A 24,927-nucleotide genomic window follows, 5' to 3' on the forward strand; every position below is an offset into this window, starting at 1 on the left:
TTCGTCGTCATCTTTAGTGCGTCGAGAACGAAGAATCTTCCGGCATGGAATCCAGCCTGTGGCGCCGGTATCTACTTGTGGACGCTGAGACGAGCGACTACTTTGACTGCGCCGATGTGGTTGGTGACGGCTTCTTCCAGGGCAAGGCCATGCTTCTATGCGTGATCTCCCTCGCTATCCTGCACTCTCACACCCTGGCGTTCGCGCTCATCTCGTTTCCGGTCGACCACTGGTGCAGACCTCCCGCGTATCTTGACAACCTCACTGACGTGGCATGGAGGAACGTTGGCATACCGCAGAACGCCAACGGGCAGCCAAGTTCCTGCCGTATGTACGAAGCGTTGAACAGTACCGCAGACACGATCGCCTGTGACTCGTGGTACTACAGCGCAGATCGTGCCGCCTCGACCATCGTGAGCCGATGGGATCTGGTGTGCCACCGAGCATGGTTGCTCCACGCTGCCAAGGCGGCGCACCTGTTCGGTGCCGCGCTTGCAACGACCGCCGCTGGCTACGTCGCGGACCACTTCGGCAGGAAGCCCGTTGTCAACGCCGCGACCACAATGCTCCTTCTCGCAGGCTGCGCACTGCAATTCGCGGATTCGTACGCGATTTACTTGGCCGTGCGTTTCGTACTGTATGGCGCCGCGAGCACCCTGTTTGTTGTCATAAACGTGATATTTTTCGAGGTGTGCCCGCACAGCTGCAGAACCCGCCGTCTCAGTATGGCCGCATTGCTGGCGTTCGGGCCCTGCGTGCTTCTCTTCCTTCTGCTACACGACAGCCGGCTCAACTGGATGCAGCTTCAGATGGTTATGGGCTCGCCCACGGCACTTGCGCCGCTGTTCTTTCTGCTCGCGGTGGAAAGCCCCCGGTGGCTGGTAGCCACCAAGCAGTTCGACCGGGCCGAGGCGGCAGTCGCAGCAGCTATTAAAACCAACGGCTTCGGTAAGCCGGCCGACGCAGCTGCCGCACTTAAAAGGCTGACGAGCACGGCAAGCTCCAAGGTGGTCTCTCGCAAAGTCACGGTATTGGCTGTGCTACGCATCGACCTCGTTCGGCGCCGTGCCACCACTGTCTTCGCGAGCTCGTTCGCGGCCACCTTCGCGTATTACGCGCTCACACCGACCACGGCACTAACTCGGGCGTGGGGCGGCCCGGTGTCGCTAGTTGCAACGACGGCGGCGTTCCTCCTCTATTTGCTCGTCTTCAACCATGTCTCGAGGCTCCTCATGGTGAGCGTGAACCTTTCGGCGCTGGCGTGTTGTAGCTGCCTCGCTTCGCTGATGTTTCGGATTAGACAAGAGATGCAGGGCCGCGTCTTCCTGGTGTTCGCCCGGGCCTTCTCCGTGACCGGAATGATGGTGAACTACATATACGTGCTCGAGCTTTTCCCCACACCGATACGAGGCGTGTTTGTCTGCACGACATACGCGTGCGGCCGAATCGGAGCCGCAATTGCCGCCGTGCTGGAAAGCGTTAAGTACCGTTTCTTTTTTTCCTTTTCACATGACGCTGGGCGTGACGCAAGAAAATTGGACGCTTAGATGACCTTAGTTCTGATCACTTGTGCTAGCTTCGCGCACAGCGAGCTGTCACGTCTATGAATACGCTCACTGTGCGCGTAGTACAGACGGGCAAGCTCCATATAGAGACACGACCAGTAGCTCCGTAAGGCGCATGAACCCATTCTGCTAGTGAATCGCAACGACGGTTGCTTCGTATGAATAGGGAAAAATAATGCGGTACCCGTGGCTTCCGCTTCAACGTGAGTTGTAGTGATGGCTACGCTGTCACTCTCGTTTACCACCAGTACCTACTGGAACTTGAACTGGAACGTTAGGTATGAGCGCATAGCGCGTCCAATTTATAAAATCGTTCCGCGATTCCGGCATCCGAGGCCGAACGAGACGCCTCTGCATAGCAACAATGGGATGTTTGCTAATAATGAACTGTCTTGGCTTGGATACGTTTGGCATGAAACACCAAACGGGGCCTTGTTCTTTAACGTCTTTATTACGTCTGCGTTGGCGTACGAAAAACTAAATGTGTTGAAGGTTCGCCACCGTAACATCCTGCAAAGGGGCTTACGTTTAACGTACTTAACGCGACAAACGCTACTCTGAAACTGTCTATTAATGTCAAAGCGATAAATGGCTCATGAGACGCAAAATTCGGCTTTGGCGGTGTGACCACACGATAGTACAGAAAGGCACCAAACCTCCACTGCCTCTGCTATTAAGGCGAAGTTAATCGAGGCACAGTTAAGACAGTTCATTAGGGCACTCAAGCCCACGACCTTTAGTGGTAGTCGAGCCGACGGCCATTGGCCGGAGTCGAGCCCACGATGTTTGGTGTTAAGGCAAGCTTAATTAGGGTACAGTTAATTAGGATGTAGTTAATTAAGGAACTCCAACTCACGATCCTCGGTGGGAGTCGAAACCACATCATTTGTTGTTAACTAAGGCACAGTGAATTAAGGTAGGGTTAATTAAGGCACTCAAGCCCATTACCTTTCTTGAGAGTCGCACACTCGGCCTTTGGGGGAGTCGAACCCACGGCCTTGCTTTGTGGCATGTCTAATTATGCGCGGTGGTCGCAATGCTTTCGCATTCTTCTACGCAGAGATAACTAAGTGTCCCATGACTTCTTGACTCTTAGTTTTACAGGAAGTCTTAGCTCCGAGCCTCATATTATGGGGAAGGAGAAATCGTTTTTCTCGGCAACCACTGCACCAGATTTCATCAGATTTGTTGTACTTGAAAGAAGTTATAATATGTCGATTGGTGGTTGCAATTTCTTTTTATATTTGGGTCCTCAATTTTCTATTGAATACATGGTCAAATATTGCCAATTTGTAGGGAGCGAAACAATGAAGTTTACAAATCTCCAACTCAGTAATGAAACAGAATTGCACAATTCTGTAAATGTCACGTAATAGTACATCTAAAGCGAATAAAATTAACATATTATTCATGGCTCTAAAATAAACCACTACTATGTGAGTAGAACTTTTACCACACCTTTGTAAGCCATGTAACAAATTGGCATAAGGCATAAATTGACGGATAAAATTTGTCCACTTTGGACGATCTAACGGATGTAGTTTACACAACTGAGTTTCCTATTTAGGTGTAAAACTATGGATCTGCAAACTTCTTGCTTCTATTATTTTCAAAGCTACCAATTTTCGAAAATGACATTAAGAAACTGCAGACCCTAATCAAAATCTTGCTTCCAACAGTCACTAGAGTTTAACTTTCTAAATCAGATGCAACAAACTTCCTTAAACTCGGTCCAGCGGTTATCAGATAAAAGCGTTTCTGCGTTTTACATGAATTTGAATAGGCGGTATCGGAGTTCGGCCTGAGCTAAAGCCTCCTCTTGACGTAAACAGCATTCCTCGGCAAATGCGCGCGTATTTCGTGCCTCACTGGCCATTTTGTCAGAACCACTGCCGTGGTCACCCGCCATGTGGACTTACAATCAAGTGCAAAAGCTTAGCTTCTGTGTACTATAAGGAACAAGATACTTGAATATCAGCAGAGCCGTATTTTGACAGTCGTATTCTCTACAATCGTTCACATCCATGTCATCAATCAGATGATCGATAAATCTGCAGAAAAGACTCAACCTCTTTATATGGCTTTCATACATTAAGAAAAGACATTTGATTCAATAGACATACCAGCAGTCACAGAGGCATTATGTAATCGAGGAGTACAGGAGGCCTAGGTGAATATCTTGGAAAATATCTGCGAAGGTTCCACAGCTACATTGATTCTCCACAAGTAGAAAGATACCGATAAAGAAAGGGGTCAGGCAAGAAGACATAAGCTGTCCAATGCTATTCACTGCATGCTTCAAAGAAGTATTCAAGCTATTAAACATGGAAGGCCTAGGAGTGAGCATCACTGACGAATATCTCAGCGACTTTCGGTTTGCAGATGACATCCTCCTGCTCAGCAACACTGGGGACGAGTTACAACAACTGAGGGAAGACCTTAACAGAGAGAGTGTAAGAGTGGGGTTGACGATTAATATGCAGAAAACAAATATAACGATCAATAGCGTGGCAAGGGAACAAGAGTTCTGGATCGCCAGTAAACCTCTAGAGTCTGTGAAGGCGTACGTTCACCTAGGTCAAGTGCACCCAAGGGACCCTGATCATGAGAAGGCAATTTATAAAAGAATAAAAATATGTTGGTGTGCATACGGCAGACATTGCCACATCCTGACTGGAAGATTATACTGCTACCATTGAAAAGAAAGGTGCACAATCAGTGCATTCTACCGGTGCTAACATATTGGGCAGAAACCTGGAGGTTGACAAAGAAACTCGAGAACAAGTTAAGGACCGTGCAAACAGCCATTGAACGAAAAATGTTAGGCCTAACGTTAAGAGACAGGAAGAGAGTGGTTTGAATCAGAGAGCAAACGGCTATAGACGATATTCTAATAGTCATTAAGACAGCAAAATGGCGCTGGGCAGGCCATGTAATTATGCGCAGGTTAGATAACCGGTGGACATTAAAAAGTCCACCGGTAGCTCTATAGAGCTACAGAATGGATGCCAAGAGAAATGAAGCGCAGTCGAAGGCCGCAGAAAACTACGTACGGTAATGAAATTAGGAAATTGGTTTCCGCAAGTCGGAGCCGGTTGGCGCAGGTCAGGGGTAATTGAGAGATCCCTGGGAAAGGCCTTCGTCCTGTAGTGGATATGAAATAGGTTGAGGATGATGATGATTGTGTCAGTGATATTTCTTAGCCTTTCTTAATACGCTATTGAAAATTCTTCATTCGTAAAATTATTCGGAGTTTTTCATTTTTGTCCTTTTCCTGTACCATGTCCCGGCGAAGTGGAAATTTCGCACCTGGAATTTTTGTACCACCAACAGCGCCGTAACACACAGTCAAACTCCGGACGTTTCCACTTGAACATGTTCGCTATACGTCGCGAGGGAACTCTAACTTCAGGGAAAACGTGGTAGGCACTGCCACATGGCCTTCCCGCTTTGCTTTGTTCAACCGGAACCGGCGGAAAATGCACGCCAGAAGAAAAGCTTTAAAACCGGAGAAAACTGCTTTATTTTCTTTCTTTTTGCGCACTCTTCGTTCAGGTAATTGTCGCAACGAATTGCGATCATCGCGACTGCAGTATACAGCCCAAAAGTAAGCTCTGCTTGCCTTCTGTTTTTTTATTGCGACAGTAACTATATGGACACGCCAGTCGCATTCCTGCCGTAGGCATCGCCATCGCAGTGAGGTTCCCTGTGAATTCCAGGGGTCATAAAGCCGCCGCGCGCCCTATGGACGTCCGCAGGTCAAGTTTCAACCTAGACGCCAGCGCTCGTTTCTCCCCTGGCGGCACAATTTCATCTCTAACGGGTGTGGGTTTCCGCCGCCGCTTCCCTTCACGATCGCGCCCGCGTTCAGTTCGCGCTGCGCGCGAAAACATCTCTTGTTTGCGACGGCGCCTCTTCGGATGACTGGAAATTAATATTGTGTTGTTAACTGTCACGACAGCAACGTAAACACGAAATGGTTGATGCCACCAGTGAAATTCTGCCGGTTCACAAGAAAATGGTACGAAAAAAGCAGACGACAGACACGGATTAGGGCGGTGCGCCGAACGAAGTAAACAACTGCCAAACGAAGCGAGCTCGTTCATTGATCACTCCTGAATGTATGACGGTTTTTATATGTAACCCACATGAATTTAATAATTAGTACTCGGTATATAATCCTTTTATTCATACAAAAACTTTCAGCTGTTCGACCAGCGCTTGTCTTGTCTTCTTTCTCGTGTTTCGTTTGTGTCGGCCCTGCCCAAGAATGTAAACCACTTCTGTTGTATGCGCTAGCAGTGGCCGAAGTTCACGCGTGCCTGGAAATTGAATATGTACACGATGCATTGAACATGACTGGAGTTCATTCCTGCATCACCACTGCACCGATCGATCGAGTAACTGGACGATACACGCCCGCGTCTTGGTCGCGCCGGCACTGCTGAAGCACAAATGATTACAAATACTTTCAACTTCCGCCTCTTGAGCACGGTTAAAAATGGCCCAGCTATTTACATTGCTGCCTCTAATCTATATTGTAGTGGACGTACTAGTTAAAGTTGTGTGCGCATGTCGTACTTGTGCTATGCAGCGATATATTTTGTTTATTTCCGCACCGTGTCGATGGAATTCCGTTGTCCCCATCAGAGACAACACAGATTTGTAGCAAACATTTTGTGAAAAACTGCAAAAATGACTTTAGCTCGTATGTGCCGCATCGCATGTGCCGGCGATTTTTCCGGCGGCACATACGATGTCGATTCCAATTACCTGCTCAGCATCACATATGGCTAAGCAGACGCTGCGCTTTCGCCGCATTGCAGCCATAAAAATAATCGTCAAGCGTACCGATCTTCTTGAAAGCAAATAGAAGCGTGTACAGTCTTTTTCACACTTAGGGGAAAACTGGGAACATATTGCATCGCGATGCGGCAGGCAATGGAGTCGTGCGGCGGCAGCAGCTCGAGCAGGCGGCGCAGACGCTCGAGGGGCGGAGTCGTGATCTGCGTCGGCTGCTACAGCGGCGCGCGCTGGCCGCATTGTCGGGAAGCGTGCTACTGTCAGGGGCAGTGCACCGATTTCATCGGTACTGCGGGAACTGAGCTGACATTCTTTACTAAACGTTGTGCGACGCCAAACTCTGAGCCTTCATTGGCGATAATGGAGTTCCACAAACTTCTTTTGACAGCATGCTTCGTTTGTTCTTTCGAAAAGCCGGGGTAGTGAGCGCGTGCATGTATATTTCTTCACTTTGTGTGCTACCGTAATAAGCAGCGACAAGACGCAGCAAGATGTGCGCGCAACTTGCTCAGTCTTTATTTGACTCGAAAGGAAAACAAAGCACTCAACAATGATAACTATGGGGGTCGAACACGATGAAAGAAACGGATACGATTAAATGAATGTTTTTTTTTTGTTTTAAGTTAAGACAATGAGCTGGAAGTGATTTTTATCGACAATCATTCACTACACCAGACAGACCCTGCCCGCCGGTGGGGAATTGGACACGTCCAGATCCGAACTTCAGTTAGTACCTTGTCATGACCCCAGCGGCAGCGATGACAGCGCTCATCCTGGAAGGCAGTGAAGTGTAGAGTGACTTGATCAGGGATGTGTTCATTCGTAGCATGTCTCAGTCGCTGACGATGGTGGATCGAAGCCTATCCTCGGGCGACCGATAGATGGGATGGTGCGCCAGCGATACTTTCAACGAACCCCAGACATTTTAAATGATGTAGGCACCCGGGGAATGAGGCGGCCAATCCAAGATATTGACGGCGCGCTCTTCCAGCAGTTCCTCCACAACACGAGCAGTGTGGATCGGCGGCCTATCGTGTTGAATATATGGTCGCCTCCCAGGAACGGGCCGTCAAGAATGTATGGAGTCAGTACGTTGTCTATGACTGCCCTGCACCTTTCAGCGATGAACTTACCTTTAAGGCGTGTGAGCGGGCGTCGCACAACGCTTAGTAAAAGATACCGGCTCATTTGACGCAGTAACGATGAGATCGGCGCACTGCAACTGACAGTAGAACGCTTCCCGACAATGCGGCCAGCGCACTCCGCCGTAGGAGACGACGCCGTTCAAGACCCCGCCCCTCGAGCACCTGCGCCTGCGCGAGCTGCTGCCGCCGCCTGACTCAAGTGCTCGCCGCATCGCGATGCAATGCGCTCCGAGTTTTCCCCTAAGCGTGAAACAGACTGCACATCGTCCTTCGGAATAAATCGTCCACGCACACGCACGTAGGCACACACCGCGCGCGATACGAAACGTGCCCAAACACGCGCAGTGCAAGAGGCAATAAAGACGGTGCGAACGAGAGATGGGAGAGGCGTACCACCCACTAGTTGAATTTTGCCCCACATGCGGCGCTCTCATCGCCGGCGAAGCAGCGCCGCTCGCGGTGCCGTTCTTGTCCACCGACGATCGCGGGTTAATCTCGCGCACGCAAGCGAGGAAAGTGGGAACGAAGCGCGCCGTCTTCTGTCGCGCGCAAAACTCTGAGGGAAGGAGGAGAGGGGGAGCCCACCCGGGATGCATTTTTACAATTGCTTGTAGGTACAGCGGGGCATGGTGCTTTTGAGGGCGCTCGACGTCTCTGCGTAAGCGCGAGTAAGAGCGGGCGCGAGAGAGAAAATCTGGTGGCTTTTACTCTTTGAATATATGACACAGTCTTGGCACTACGGAGGAGGTTTCTTAGCGCACGTTGTATTCGTTTGTCCCCTAGACATGCCGGCATTGCGGAGTGCGGTTGAGCGCTCCACCGCTGCCTGCCCACGCGGTGAGTCAGTGGGTGCGGACACCGCTTGGTGGTCACTGTGTCTCAAGGGGCAATGTTCTGACTGGTGTTCTATAAGTCGCGGGTTGTTTTTTTCGTCGCGACGATAGATCGGATTTCTTACAAGCACTGCGACAGGAGGGCACATGTAACCGGCAAACGGAGGCTCAGGAGAGCACCTGAGGTTATATTAAAGCAGGCGGCGCAGGTTCTCCGGGCCACCCAAGCGGTAGCGGGGGGATCAAAGCGGGAAGCAGGGCGGCCCGTGGGTTGGGGCCACGGAGGCCGAAGCGTGCCAGGGGGTGTTCGCATAAAAAATTGGCTGTCCGCGATAGCGGACAGCCGATCTTATACTCCCCTGGCACGCGCAGGGGAGTTTTAACAGTTAAAGAGTATCGGCGGGAAAAGGCTCCGTTGAAGAGTGGCACCTACGTACATGTTGAAAGGCAATGAGTGACTAAGTGAGTTCAAATGTAGGTTTCAAACCCTGTTTCCTCAGAACACCAGCCCGATGCTCTCACCATTCGGCCATATGGTTAACACAGTGACCCAGCCTGGCGGTAAAACAATTAGGTACCAACATAGATGAATATATAGCCCCCGGAAATTTCATGAAGCATCCTAAGAATGCTAATGCATTAAAATGCTTCGTTTCTGCTAACTGTAACATTATTGCCTGACAAAGATTATTTGTAGAGATGAGTTCTTCACGTGTTTTTGTAGCAGCTGTATTCGCCTTTACATGTTGTGAGTATTTTGCTTGACTAAATAGAAAAGCTTTGTGTAGAAGGATATCATTGCTTGTGTTGAACGTTCGTAAAAGTTCAGCAGAAAAATTCAAAACTTTGGGCTGCCAGACAAAAAAAATCCCTGATTTTCCCCAAGATTTTCATCTGGACCATACCACCCGATCCTAATGATGATGAATATAGCGTCCTGTGGCGCAAGGGCCAAGTACGACCAAGGAGCACCAGGCCAATAGTAATGAGTTCAAAGTGAAGTGATAAATACAAGCAGTGGGTATGACAAAGCTGTAAAGAGGCCTATGAAAAGGTCGTGGCAAAGTGCGTGAAAGGTACATGCAATAAAACTATGACAATGACAACGAAGCGTGCCAAGGACGCGAAAGATACATTGTGAAGAATTGCAATGTGCTAAAATTGGTCGCAAGCTAAGAATTACGAAACGCACTACTGCCGTAAAAGAGCTCTAGAAGCGCAAGGACCTGAAGGCGTGCGCTGTACAGGGAATACTATCACAGCAGCATCCTCTGGAAAAAGGACGCGCTACGAAACTATTGGGCTATTAACATGCAAGACGACATCGTTCAAGAAACGTACGACAACTTTCGTGGTAAAAAGGGGTTCTTTACCAATAAACGTAGCAGGATGGAGAGGGAGACAATAGCGGTATGCTAGAGGATGTTTCCTTCTTTCCCTTTCGGCTTCGCGACACTCCACAAGAGCGTGGAGGACGGTGAGCCTCTCACCACATCTACTAAAGGTTCATTGCCAGTCAATAGAAAATTGTGAGTTCCATATGTGTGTCCTAATCCCAGTCGACATAATAAGACATCAGTTATTCGTGTTTTTGTAACGGAGGGCCAGAAACCTAACTATGGCTTAATCAGGTGAAACTTATTATTCGTTTCAATGTCCTACAAGCGCTGCCAGTAGCTGAGCAGTTTCGTTCGCCAAAAAGGCTTGAGGTCAGTGGTAGGAATAGATGCGGTAGGATCTATAGCTTGCGATGTAATTGATGTGGCCATTTGGTCAGCTAGCATATTACCCTCGATGCATCTATGGCCAGGAACGCAGCATATTCTCACACGTCTACGAGATGAATAAATATTTCACAAGTAAGAGTAAAGATCAATGAAAACAGGATTTTTGTGTTTTTTAAAGGACATTAGTGCTTTTACAACACTTAGCTAATCCGTGAAGATTATTGCTTTCTCCAGCTTAATTTATTTGCGTGTTTAACCGCAGACAGTACTGCATAGGCCTCTGCAGTAAAGATACTTGTATGGGGGTTCAATACACCTGATTCAGAGAAAGAGGGACAAACAGCCACGTAAGAGACGCCAGCACGTGACTCTTTGATGCATCGATGTAGAATTCTGAACAAGAGTACTACCATTGGGGTTCATGGAAATGCATCCGAATTTCTAGCTCTGGTGCGTATTTTGTAACTCTTACGAAATAAATTGAATCACCTGCCACTCCCAAGACGGTTGCTGCTTCGCTGGAGGCATTAAGTGGTGTTCAAAGAGTGGGACATCCATTTCCACGCTAAGCTCCCTCATACACACTGAAAAAGGCTGTCTCACAGCGGATGGATTATGGAAAAGAGCAGTGCACGTTCAGTCGTTAATGGTTTTATAACACGGATGTTCAAGATTAGAATGCACTTTAAGGAAATATCTGAAGCTGATGTATGATCTTTGCAGATGGAGTGACCACTCATTCGATTATACGTATAAGCTTTCAATGGGGCCTGTTCTGAAGGCGTCTGTGGCCAGGAGGGTGCCCAGATGGTGGACGAAATCCAACATCTTTAGTGCGCTCGGGGCGTCAGCGTTGTATACTGTGTCACCATAGTCTAACCATGATTCAATGAGGCTCTTGTAAATATTAATTATTCATTTCCTGCTACTACCCCATGTTGTGTGAGATAGTATTTTCAGTAAGTTCATTGTTTTTAGACATCTCGCCTTGAGGTATTTTATGTGCGAGATGAAAGTAAGCTTAGAGTCAAGTATTACACCTATATATTTTTCTTGTCCACACGGTTCCACGCACAGATCTGGAACCAGGCCGCTCTTTCTTGTAAAAAGAACACAACAACTTTTGTGGGGGTTCACTTTAAATACACTTTGGTCTGCCCACTTAGGCACATTGTGCAAAATAAATATAGCCGCTCGTAATGAGGCATAGAGTGTGTTCATTTTAACGATAAAGAGTGTGCAGCTGAGTACGCATCCCTGGGGTACACCAGATTCCCGTATAAATGCACGCGACAGTGCATTACCTATTTTCAACCCGAATGTACGGTTGTGAAGGTAGCTTTCTATAATCTTTAACATATTGCCACGGATGCCCAGCGCGGACAGGTTGCACAGGATTCCGTAAAGCCAAATTGTATCGTACGCTTTTTCCATATCGAGAAACACGGAAAAAGAAAAGGCTTGTTTATCTACCTAGGCGTCGCGAATTTTTGCTTCAATGCGCACCATATGGTCGGTTTTAGACCCTCCTCTAAAACCGCACTCATATGGATCAAGAAGTTTGTATACTCAAGGAAGTGTAAAAGGCGACGGTTTATAATTTCTTTTTCAGAAAGTTTGCATATGCAACTTGTGAGGGCGATTGGGCGGTAACTGGGGGGCCTTGTTTCAGACTCGGAACGACAAGGGATACTTTTCGTGCAGTAGGAAGGTACCCGGCCGCTCATATAGCACTGAAAAGTGCGAGCAGCGTTATTTGAGTATCGCTGTGGAGATGTTTAAGCATGTCGTACATGATCATGTCCGATCCAGATGCAGACATCTGACTAGCAGCCAAGGAGGCTGTCAACTCGGCAACGTTAAAAGGCAGGTTATAGGGTTCGTTCTGTCTACATTCGCGGTCAATGTCCTCGCGTTCTGCTATTTGTTTGAGCTTTGGAAATACCTCGGAATAATAATTAGAACTGAAAACGCGCTCAAAATGTTCCCCAATAGCTTCAGCTTGATCTTTCAAGCTGTTCCTTTCATTGTTCACTAGGAGCAACGGATGAATTTCTTGTCCCTTTAGCCTTCTAAGCCCGTCCCATACTTTCGCCGCTTGAGTATATGAATTTATACCTGAAAGAAACCTCTGCCAGCTTGCCCTCATTGCCTGTCTTCGCGTTCTTTTTCCCTGAGGTTTAACCTGTTTAAATTCTAAGAAATTTTTGGCCGTAGGGCATTCACCTGGTTTGTCTCAAGCTTTCATTTGTCTCCTCCGTGCCTCCCTACAATCGTCATTCCACCAGGGGACCCCTCTTTTCAATGAAGTGCCACTTCTTTGAGGGATGAACTTTGCTGCTGCGTCAATGATAAAAGCGGTAAAATATGATACGGCATGATCTATACTAAATTTACTTAAAAAATCTCGTAATATGTAGGTGGATTCTTTAAATCTTTATAGCATTTCCAATTAGCCTCGGCTAATTTCCAGCGAGGGACCCACCCGATCTTACCTCCAAGTTTCAAATAAAAAATGGCTGTGGCTTAGGTAAGGTTAAGCCCAGGATGCGAAGCATACTAGCCTTTATTTTAGTTGTTGAACCACTGTTTAGCCTGGTGAACTGCTGTTGCTTGGCTATATTTGGTTCGGCTAGACGAAGAAACAACTCATGCATTACTTCTTCGCCTTCAAGAGTGGAACGCGACAGCGTTCCCGTCGACCCGCCAAGGGGTGTAAGACAATGGGCTACAGGGCAGCGACTACGCGCCCCGCATTGGACGCGGTGAGCGTCGAGCAAAGCAGCGTTCGGCGCGGCAACGAAATGTGCGCCTGAGCAAGAGACGCACGCCTTAGAAACAGCGCGTTTCTAAGGCAACACCGCATTCACTAGAGGCGCTTTTGTACCGCTTTGAAGCGTTGTACTCGTGGCTCAGTGGTAGCGTCTCCGTCCCACACTCCGGAGACCCTGGTTCGATTCCCACCCAGCCCGTCTTGCAAGAGTTGAGCCAAAGCCACTTCTCCTCTGTCGTGACGTCACGGTGTCACGTGGTTTCATGGCGACACCGCCGCGCCTGAGGAGCTGGGTAGAGCCCTCGTAATATGCTTCGCATAAAAACTCAACAGCATATTACGCTCCTGTAACACGCGAAGGCGAAAGCCTGCTGCACACTTGGTAATTCGACGTCTTGCATCGTCGCGTTGCTGCTTTCGCAGTTCGGCGTCTTAGGCGCCGGTTTCACGCGTTCGTATGTCGGGGCCAGACTCGCGCCAGAGACGTTTCTCTTCGACTTTATGTTGCATCCACTCTCACCCACCCGTAGACCTACGACAATTGAGGAGTGGCCGGCGGACTCCTCCTCCGACTACGTACGTGCCATGATCGAGCTCATCACGACGCTCGGCTTGGCAGACAACTAGAACAAAGCGGGCGAACCCGGACCGGGGTATTTGAATAAAGTTTATTCTCTCTCTCTCTCTCGGCAGGGTATTGAAACGTGTGCTGTTGTATGTTGTATGGGCGATTTCAATGAATGTATGTACTAACGCGTCACTTTGCTGAAGCGCTTGTCGCCTCCGTATTAAGGGGAATTGAGCCATTGCTTACCCCAGGGGGTAAAAGCCATTGAAAAGATCATGTGTTCTTTTTTTCTACCACTCGACTACATGCCACGTTTCTGTACGTGGTGTGCGTTATTCCAATGAATGTATGCAATTCAATGTACGATTCACTTTGCTGAGTGCTTGTAGTCACTGCATTACGAGTGGGATGCGCCATTGCATTTTTTGCTTTCTTGGGGGGGGGGGGGTACCCATGAGTCATAACTGATGACGATTCTTCTTGCGCCATTGGACCAGACGACGCGCTTTTCTCATGTTCGTCGGGGGTATGAGCCACTTACGGCTTTCGCCTTGAAGGGCCCCTGAAGCGGCTCGGAAAAATTTTGTAGAGGCTGTAGGGGTTGGAGGACGGACTTCGAGATGAAAACCAAACTTGGGAGTATTTATTTTACATTATTTACAAGAGAGGTGAGCGTCAATTAACAGTCGTACAGTCATTACGGGCCGGCAGCAACTCGGACGCTGCGGCCCGCGGCAAGAAGTTCGAGAGAGGTGAATCAGGGAATCAGGGCATATCCCAGAATCTCTGGAAGGCTTCTTATAAGCCCTTCGAGCACTGTAAGTCACGTCATGTTTGACCAATGGGAGAGTCCGCTCCGATGACGCCACTTTCAGCCAATGGTAGGCGCCCGTGTCGCGGTGTCACACCTGGCGGCTCTCTGCGGTCTTGCCTCGCAGACTGGCAATGCACTTCTTCTAACGAGGAGAAGGGGAGGGCTGCTCATGCTCCATTGTCCGAGCCCCCTTCTAATCCCGGCGGCGTACGAACTTGTTGGTACGTGAACTTGTTGCCTTCAACTTGTTTGCTCGGCCGCTCCTCTGGAATGTGCTTTCCTGCTTCTGCATTCCTCAATTAGCTGTGCTGCGTTTCGAAGTGGTTTGGGGAACTCGAAGTAGCCTCAGGAAACGGCGCCATATCTAACAGCTCGTCCTCGCCCCGGTAGTTCTGAATGGCCGGTGAACTCAATTCGCTGGCCATGAGGAACGCTGATAGAAGCTGCAGGGTACTGGGGTCGAGCCACGTTTGACGAACTTCGGGATCCTTGGCCCTGGAGAACAGACGTCAAACAAACAAAACAACACAGCGCTGCCCCACGTCTAAGCGCAGGCTCTTCACCCCTGACTCCCCAGGCTATTACTGAGTCAAAATGAACCCTGATCTTTTATTTCCCCAATTTTGACAAAGCAGTTCCAACCACCCTTCCAAACAGCTATCCATTTCCCCTCGATTGCCGACAAGACCAGAGTACCACTGTTGTTGGAAAACAAAATGTCGTTGACGATGCAAACAACAAATGAAAACAGCCGAACATAACTTAAGTGGCCTAACTACACGAACAGCATGTTTTCAATCTATCGCAGTGGCGTACCTATCGCACGTAATGGTGCCACTGAACAATCTGGTCAACCTCACAAGTACGTAATCACAAGCGCGCTAGCCTTGTGATCACTATTCAGAACGCATACTTGTGTCATAGGCAAACTTTTCATTTACGCTTACTCACGTTTCTTCCCTGAAAGTCCTACAGGACACGTGACTTAAACGAACAATTAAACTCGCGCGACTTACACACTCCGCAGAACCCTTAAAATGATGCGTCTTCTACTAACTCTTTCCACGCACGCTCTCTAAAGAAGTCAGAATACGGCTGCCCTCCACACACACTAGCAACCCAGTCATAAATCTGCTTCCTTCCGTCCACACAGGACACGCGCTAATGGAACTAAGAACGCCTCTCAGTGCAACTCATGCACTCACTGAAAACTACGCAGTTAACCTTAGAAAAATCAAAAACACTTAAAGAAGGTTAAATAACACACGCGCTTTACCATAGGCCTTTCGACGATAACCTTGACCTTCAGGTTACTCACACACACACAAAAAAGAAAGCCTATTTACTTATTAATGAGCATCTCGCGAGACTACATGTTTACTTAAAACGCATCCTTCAAATCTCGAGCTTCTCAAACCAAAACATAAACAAAGCTCAAACTTTACACATTGAAAGAAATCCCAGTCTCAATTCACGAAAACTTTCCGATGCTCAAAACAAAACACTTCATTTCTACGGAAGGGCTCTTGGCCTCCCTTTCCAAACGTTTTCGACTGACTCATACTTTCAGCCGGACTCGTGGTGGGCGCGGTCTCAAAGCTACTCTGGCTGCCGAGGGACAACAAAAGGGCTGATTCACTATCAGCTCCCCCAAGACGTTACGGTCTCCTGCCAATTTGCGTCCTCGCGCCCCGCTTTCAACACAAACTCGATTGACCGCGTCGCTACTCCCCACCTGGTCTCGTCTTGCCACCTTGCGTTTCTTCGAACTGCACGCGAAGCTATGAAAAGAACTACGGAACGACGAGGAGTTTAACAGCCTCGTGCCCTTTGTCCGCGTCCGTGCAGAACATTCTTCGCGGTCCCCCTTTGACCGGTGGCTCGACCATTCTGGATGCGTCAACATCGTCCTTGACGACCGCACCTTTTTCCTCGCGCCCTGCCCTTTTGGGTTTCCGGCCATCTTTGGCGGCGCTACATAAGTTACCGTTTTTCGGTCTTTACCGCGCTTCTTTTTACGGCGCTTTCTCTTAGCACTCGCCTTCATGTCGCCTTCTCGTGCCTCGTGCTGGCCGGTACACATTTCGTCGGCCCGGATCGGTCTCTTACCCGCACAGTCTGAGTGTTTTACATTTAAATCTACACTCTTTCTGCCTCGACTGGCGGACAGTTCAACCGACTCTGGAACAATGCAGCAGGCTTTACTCGAGTTAGACAACTCGCACTCTTGCGAACTGCCCTCTACTACATTGCCCAGCTCACGCTGTGCATCGGCACACAGCCCGTCGGTATCGCTCGCTGTCTCACGCGCACAGTCCGAATGATTAACAACTGAATCATCCCTATCTAGGCCATCTAGACTGGCGGAGAGCCGCACCGATCCCTGAACAATGCAGTTGTATTCTCTTGAGCTACACAGCTCGCAATCCTGAGAATTACCCTCAACTGCATCGCTCAGCTCGCACTTCACTTCTGCACGCAGATCTCACCTGACATGGGTGCTCGCGTCTGTCGCGTCAACAGTACCCTTTTCCTCGCTAGCAACCTCGCTAACCTTACCAGCGACGCACACACGCGGTAACTGTGCCAATTTGTTCGCAGCTGGCCTAGCTGTCTCTACAGTCATCTGTTGGCACAGCACCTCGTCGCTCTCCTTGCGGCCTTTAACGGCCTCTGTTGCCACTAAGGCATCGTTAGCAGCTAGCCTTTTCCCTTCACTTATGAATCTGCAGCTAATCTCGCAGGCACTACTCTTCTCGTCGGCTTCTGGCGAAAATCCGCTAGATGCTGCCTCATTCTTTCGCTCTGTACTACCTACAGAATTCTCAGACAGCCGTTGTCTCTGTGCCAATAACTGATCACAATACTGTATCTCTTTGATCAGTGCTGCCTTCTCTCTCTCATACTTTGCTCACGCTCAAGCTTTCGTTCCTGATACCCACGTTCGCGTTCCTTCTCACGTTCGTGACGCTGACACCTAAGAGTAAGTTCTTGAAGCTCCTGCTTCAGTTCATTCTCGCGTTCTTCACGCTTACTCTGACTCTTAAGTTCACGACGCTCTCGCAAACGTACACGACGCACACGCTCCCGTGGCTCCTGTATCACCTCCCAAGCAAGCTCAATGCTTTTGTCATCATTGCCACTATCGTTAATCGCCTTTATGATAGCTGGCGTTTCCATCCGTTCGTCCGCCTCAACTCCCAAATCGTCGCACACCAACAACAAGTCTAACCTCGTCAACCTTCTAAGATCCATGGCAGCTGCCCCGACAGGTGGTTAAAACTGTTTTCCTTAATTAATTTGTGCAAACACACAATGCTTCAAACTCCCGATTCCCAGAACTATCAAAATGAACACACAACATTTGAGTCTGGCGAATCATAAGGAAAAAAACCACGCGCTCACTTACGGTTGCAGCACCCTGCCATCCGGTTCGTTCGTCCGCTGTTCCCGGTTCCTCCGGACTCCCTGGGTCGAAGGCTGGCTCCTTCTTCGCTACTCCCAGTTTCTTCGGACCTCTTTCGACGAAGGCTCTCTCTTCTTCGCTTTTTCCGGTTCCTTAGGATCTCTCTCGACGAAGGTTGATCCGTAGCGCTGCCACCAGCTGATGCATTCGGAGGCGATCCTACCGCTGCCAACCAGATGTAGGGGTTGAACGACGGACTTCGGGATGAAAACCAAACTTGGGAGTATTTATTTTACATTATTTACAAGAGAGGTGAGCGTCAATTAACAGTCGTACAGTCATTACGGGCCGGCAGCAACTCGGACGCTGCGGCCCGCGGCAAGAAGTTCGAGAGAGGTGAATCAGGCAATCAGGGCATATCCCAGAATCTCTGGAAGGCTTCTTATAAGCCCTTCGAGCACTGTAAGTCACGTCATGTTTGACCAATGGGAGAGTCCGCTCCGATGACGCCACTTTCAGCCAATGGTAGGCGCCCGTGTCGCGGTGTCACACCTGGCGGCTCTCTGCGGTCTTGCCTCGCAGACTGGCAATGCACTTCTTCTAACGAGGAGAAGGGGAGGGCTGCTCATGCTCCATTGTCCGAGCCCCCTTCTAATCCCGGCGGCGTACGAACTTGTTGGCACGTGAACTTGTTGCCTTCAACTTGTTTGCTCGGCCGCTCCTCTGGAATGTGCTTTCCTGCTTCTGCATTCCTCAATTAGCTGTGCTGCGTTTCGAAGTGGTTTGGGGAACTCGAAGTAGCCTCAGGAAACGGCGCCATATCTAACAAGGCGTAGGGTGCAGCTAAACTTAATCATTCTCACCACAATTTGTGCGAAACCTCTCATATTAGAGAGCTACGGGCGATTACAAGCTCCCTTCCTCCATAAGTAGGCATTTTCTCCTCAACTCGCTCGCCGAGAGATTCGGGCTAAGTTCCGCCATCATTGGCTCTGCGTCATAATGACACGTCGTGTCGTCGACTTCCGGTTCTTTAGGAGCGAGCGCGCGAGGCCTCTCCAAACTTTCCGCCAGCGGCTTGGCGGTCGACCCCAAGCGAGAGCTATCGAAGCAGCGTGCGTTGCGAGCATTCTGTCGCAGCGCCGAACGTGTCTGGTATTCCGGTAACCACAGGCGAGCGAGTTGGGCGTTTTGACGCAACGGTGGAGGCATAAACTCAGACTGTTGAAGGGACTTTAGCGTAGACGAGCTGCCTGATCAGTTCAGCCACCTGTGAGCGCAGAGCTTAACCAGCCAAACAAAGGGCTAATATAGCTCTAACCAAGTGTAAATCATTTTAAACATTTATAAAACAATGTGTTAACGATTACACTTCTGGAAAAATTTACACCAGCAGCAAAGAAGAATACATTTCGTTACTGCTACTGTGTGTGGTTGATCTCTGTGCCACCAGGTGGCTGCACCATGCAGACCATTCACATTTGCGCTCCTGCTCATCCCGTGAAACGACACGATCAAACGGCCAGGCCCTGTCCCCTTGCGCTTGCGTTTACCCTAATACCGGACTCGCGAAATGCTATTGCGTTACGAATCTTCCTGTGTAAAGTGACAGCCGCAAACTCGCAAATCCTGGCTCCGATCGGATAGCGGCAGTCCGATGCGCTGCAGCCAGTCCGCTCGTCTGCTGCCTCAATTGCAGAGGGACACGATGTCGCAACTTGACATATTACCCGTCGCTATGTTTGCAGTCCAAAACGCAACAAAGTCGAATCATAGTACTCGCGAAAAGACTGAGAGCGACTGTGACCGCGGAGCTCTCGTCAAAATGGAGCACATTGTCCCACAAGCAGACGACGCTTGATGTGTGCCGGAAGTTCTTAAGTATAGTGAGAAATTATTCTTGTGCATTCTCTTTCTGTTACTTTCTTTTTATAGAAACAAATTAACATTCCAACTATTACGAACATAATTTGTTCACCATGAAGGTGGAAATATTATTGATGACGCGCCCTGGGGAGCCAATGGGATAGTTCGCCCTACTGACGTCAATTGGGTGGTTCACGTCATATGCGTAGGGACGGCTGAAAATTCCGCCTAGCAGTGTGCTGCGATTGGCAGCGATGCACATTTCTAAAACTTTGTAATAGACTACACGCTTTACGCGGAGCACTTAGATGCGTCAATGAATGATCAGAAGGACCTATTCTAATGACTCAGTACGTTTGTACAAAATCGCCAAAATCGTTTGAGGGTCCCTTTAATAAGTCGAAGGACCCCGCACATACCCAATCACGGAAGTTGGCGTCAAGGGGGTTTATTGAATAGCGGCACATACCTGTTTACACATAGCTGGTGAGCCTTGCTACGCTAGTTTTGTCATAGCGGATACTTAATTCTGCTTCTTGGACGAGAAGTCGTCCGAAGCGATGACAGACGACACGCCACCACTTGCGTCGAGCACGCCTCTTCGCACTGCGTCTCGCAGGGACATATTGTAAGGCTTGTAACGTAGCCATGGAGACGTCCAGTTCCTGTTTCTCAAACAGCGAGCCAATGGGCTCCGACAACGAATACACCGTCGTGGACGGCAAGCGACTGAAGAGAAAGTAACGCAAGACGACCAAAGACGTGAGTGAGCAGGGCCCCAACGGACCACCTAATCCGAGTTACAGGATTGCTTTTGTGCCGCTCGACGTCTCTAAGAATTTAAATTCTGTACACAGATTCTTAACACCTACCTTGGTAATGTGGCTCCGAAAGGAATGAAGGAAGTGCGTTTCAACACGAAGAAAAATGTAGTCCCAGTGGAAGTAGCGACGCAGGCCGCCGCCCTAGAAAAATTGAAAACCGTGCGCATATTAGGACACACAGAAGTTCAGTCGTTCGTCGTGCACAGTGGTCGCACTAGGACAGGTGTTATCTCCGATGTCGTGATTGACATCAGCGACGAAGAGCTTTCTGTCTTCAACAGTGAAGGTCATCGATTTTCACCGCTTTGGTCGCTCGACGAGCGTCAAAGCGGTGAAAGCGTCAAAGCGTCAAGCTTCTTTTCGAGGGAGACACGCTACCTGATCATGTCAAGGTGGGCTACGTGAGACACCCGGTGCGTCCTTATGTGCCCCGACCATTGCAATGTCACAAGTGCCTAAAGCTAGGCCATGTCAGCGCTGCCTGCACAGGCAAGACGGCATGCCTCCGCTGTGCCGGCAGCCATGACGTATCGTCATGCACAGTAAGACAAATAAAATGCTCTAATTGCGATGAACCCCACGAGGCCAATTCCAAGGATTGTCCTAAAGAGAAAAAGGAGAAAAAAATACTGAACCAAATGAGCAAGACAAGTACGTCCCACAAGGAGTCGGCAGCATCAGTGCAACACCGGAGGAGACGAGCGCGTCGTCGGCGTGGACAAGCTGTAGGACCAGACGAGAGCTCCCTGGCTCCAATTCCGCAGGTCCAGCAGAAGGTAATTGAATCGGCATCGATAGATCTCGCGAAGACATTGCTTCAAGCGAGCCGCGCAAGCCCGAACCGAATGTATGGCCACGCTTACCGCCGCGCACACGGGCCTCAGACTATCAGCGCGAGCAAGGAGAGTGCACTCAGATATCACCATCGGACTCTGTCATCAAAGCCATGCTACGACAAATAATCGCCGCCCTGCAGCTGCTACTGTCCGGTTTAAATACGCCAGTGGCGCTAACAGCGGCAAACAATGTGAACGCTATAGACAGACTCTTCGCTACGCTGCAGTAACTTCTACCTCTGCCCGCGAAGATGACTGTGCTGTGCTGTGCTGTGAAGTGTACACGTACGCATTACACAGAAACATTATGCCGTACAGCCCTCATCACATTCACCATACCACCACCTTCCTTCCTCTTCACATCCTATCTCTCTTATTCCCCAAACCCCTTCCCCAGCGTGGAGTAGCAGGCTAGAGGCATTTCACTCAGGCCGACCTCTCCACCTCTCTGCCATTAAATACTATCTCTCTCTCTCTAGTGATGCGAGTCGGCGTAAAGGACGTTCGCCGAGATGCGGCACATACCCATTGACACATACGAGCTACCTAAGTTGCCGTAAAATACTTTATTGAAGAACGGCACAAACCTCGTGGCTCACACTTAGTCCCATACCCAGTTACCCAAGTCTGTGTTAAAGAGGTTCATGGAAGTGCGGCACATACCTAGCGATCCAAGTTGTGGTGAACGAAGTCCACTGAAGAGCGGCATTTGTGTAGTGGCACATGGCCAGTCAGAAGCACGGGAAAAGTGCGGCGCGACTAGTGACTCGCACTTTTTTTTAGTTATGTGGGCTTTCTTGAATACTCGAAAAAAAATCGTTTATGTAGCGCGTACAGAGCAACAGAAAGACGAATGAAGAATTTTCCGTGGTGACCAACAATTTACTGATTATCAGTTTCATTCTGATTAAGTATTATTTCAGAAGTTATGTTTTAATAATAGTGAATATGTAATTAGGCGAAATACAAACAATAGTCTTAGTTGCTCGAAGCGGTGGCCAACATCGTCTTGGTTCTCTCCAGCTACCTGGCACTCGCATACTTACAAATTTAAAATTTTACGGAACTTTCAAAAGTCGGCTGTTGTAGATAACGTAATTTTAGTACTCGAGCTGCCTATTGAGAGAGGCGAGAATTACTTGCAAGATAAATCAAAATAATTCTTTATATAATTATAAAAAACACTAATTACCTTCCTATAAAATTTCTTAGTTGATTAGCTAATTTTCTTTATTAGCGGACTATTTGTTTCGATTTGCCATGCTAGTAATGTCCGGCATTTCGAGTAATACAGCTCAAGAACAAGAAAATCGCCCTGCCACGGGCGATTTTCTAAAATTTTCGTAAAACTTAAACATTATCGTATTGTGTACACTTCAGGACGAAGGCCTCAAAGAACAGTATCTTATCTTGCGTCAGTAGATGCTATACGCTAATATTTGGCAATATATGAATATTACGCTTATCGCGCAGACTCAAGAGCTGCCATAGGCTGGACAAGGCACTTGCGATCAGCATTGAATTAGTTTTATTCGCGTACATCACAGCGGTATTATTTACGACCATCACTGACATGAGTTATCTATACATAGCAAAACAACCGTCTTGTCCTTAGCAGCGGCATCAAGTTTGGTGATGACACTGGCGAGTTCATCACTGCCTACGTATAAGTCAACGTAACTTCCTCCCTGTACTTACGTGCTTCCTGAATGTTTCCTACGTTCCACGGCAACAGAGTATCCGCAGTAAAATTGAGACGGTACGAAGACAAATTTATCGATATGATACACCGCACGGATCTGTGCTGCTGCCTAAGCCATCGTTTCTCATGTTTACAGTTCTATGGCGTCGCCCAAGAGGACTCTCTGCTTGGCTTTGTTGTGTTCGTCGTGTTCAACGTGGTGCTCCTGCTGCTCCGCATCAGGGAGACCGAGAACGAGGCGCCCACAGAGCTGACGACGGCGCAGCCGGTCGCCAAGAGTGCTGCCGCCACCAGCAAGCTGGCGGCCAAGAGCCCTTCGGCAGAACAGCGCCTCGACCTGGACAGGACGGAAGGCGGTGGCGAGGTGGCTCCAAAGGATGAAGCTCTCTCGTGCAGCTCCCCAGACCCTTGCTTCCACACGCTGCCAGTCCAGGACGCGAGTGCCAACAAGGAACCTCCCACGGTCACGATTATCGCGCCAACAACGTCGTTCCACTAGCTGCTGCTCGATTTGATGCAATGGCGCTGTTCTCGCACTCACCGTTCTATACTTTGTGCACTCAGAACCGTGTCAGCGCTCTGACGGTGCGCTATTGATGTTTCAGTTGCAGGCATAAAATGTCATTTTCGACATTACCGCTTCAAGTCAGTTCGTTAGGTAAACGTGGTTTAGTGGCACAGAAGCCGCTAAGGCTATGCTGCGTCAAACACGAGGAGTTTTAAAATCCAATCTAGGAAGAAAAGGGCTGCATTAATGTACATTTTATGCGAAAAGCCCGTGCCATCTAAACATTTACGCACGTTAGATAATGGGAGTATCGGATCACCTCCAAAAATTAAAGCTGGGCGTAAAGGTATGCGTCGTTTATATACGTTGCGCAAAAGGTTTCGTCTGTGCACTTCAATATGTGCACATGTCAGTAATATATGCATAACTGTTAGTGGTTCTTGGAATTTCTCGCATGTTGGTGCACCTTCTTTCGTGAGTAAATAATTGTGCGTGAGGTGTGTGTGCCCAGTCCCTAGTCGTTATAAAACCACTTCAAAGAACCGCTAATGGTGGTTACATGACTTCTACTCGCCAAGTACGAATTTAGTAAGATGTAGCTTGTTCTCTGAGCAATGGTCCCATTCGTGTTCCCACTTTGACGTTAAGGCCTTCCTAATCGCACGGATGCTAACTTTATATGAAAGTGCTGCGTTTGTTATGTCTTTGTACGCTGCCATCGATGCACACCTGTCAGTGCTTGATTACCCGGTATCCCAACATGGCTTGGGACCCAGCAGCAACGAATTGATATACCGTATTTGTTTAGCGCAACGATGTTTAGAATATCCCCTAGCAGGGGTTAACACTCAAATTTCAGATGCAGAGCCTTAAATGTACTTAAGCAGTCAGTGTATATGACCATTTTTGTGTTCCTGAGTGATAATGTTTTTAACTACCAACCATACAGCATAGACTTCAGCAGTGAAAACAGAGCCATGTTTTGGTAAACGAATACTTGTTTCCCAATTTTACGATACGGCCCCTACACCCACGCGTTCTTTAATTTTAGAGCCATCAGTGTAATATTTCGCGTTACTTTTTTTAAACGTCTGTATTTCTGAATTTCATAGGCGACGCCTTGCCGCAGAAAAGGGGTGCTCAATGGGGGAGGGGGACCGCTGCTCTCTTCTGCCTCGAGGTGTAGCCCCGAGGTCGGCTATGATATTTGTCCTAACGAGCACGAAATTCTTGTATAAAATGTTCGTATGGTGTGTCTCTCTCTCCCGCTTTTTTTTATGTGTTAGTGTCCAGTCACATAACTGTGTGAAATCCTACCACAGGAGCAATCGTTGTGGTTTTTTGGCAACCTGGAGGATGATGATGACGATGATATGCAGAGCTTAATGGCGCAAGGGCCAAGTGTGGCCAAAGAGCGCCTAGGCAGTAATGATGAGTACACAATCGACTAATGGCTCATGTGACATGGCTGTATAGAGGCCTAAAACAAAGAGCTGTAAATTGCTTAAAATATATAAGGAATAAAAATATGCGAATGACTGAAGTGGGGTATGCTAG

General features: G+C 48.7%; 1 protein-coding gene across 1 annotated transcript; it reads left to right on the plus strand.

Annotated features, from left to right (window-relative positions):
* Positions 1–23,495, plus strand: LOC135901865 (solute carrier family 22 member 25-like). The gene is made up of 2 exons (XM_065431697.1): positions 1–1,478; positions 22,999–23,495. The coding sequence occupies exons 1-2, from the start codon at positions 45–47 to the stop codon at positions 23,359–23,361; spliced, it is 1,797 nt and encodes a 598-aa protein (XP_065287769.1). The 5' UTR covers positions 1–44; the 3' UTR covers positions 23,362–23,495.
* Positions 23,496–24,927: the final 1,432 nt, after the last annotated feature.

Source organism: Dermacentor albipictus, chromosome 2 (genome assembly GCF_038994185.2).
Source record: "Dermacentor albipictus isolate Rhodes 1998 colony chromosome 2, USDA_Dalb.pri_finalv2, whole genome shotgun sequence".
Classification (NCBI taxonomy): Eukaryota; Metazoa; Arthropoda; class Arachnida; order Ixodida; family Ixodidae; genus Dermacentor; species Dermacentor albipictus.

Coding starts and splice junctions, on each gene's coding strand:
- LOC135901865 (XM_065431697.1), top strand. CDS start 45: ATGGAATCCAGCCTGTGGCGCCGGTATCTACTTGTGGACGCTGAGACG. Junction 1,479..22,998: donor TTGCCGCCGTGCTGGAAAGC/GTTAAGTACCGT, acceptor TCATGTTTACAG/TTCTATGGCGTCGCCCAAGA.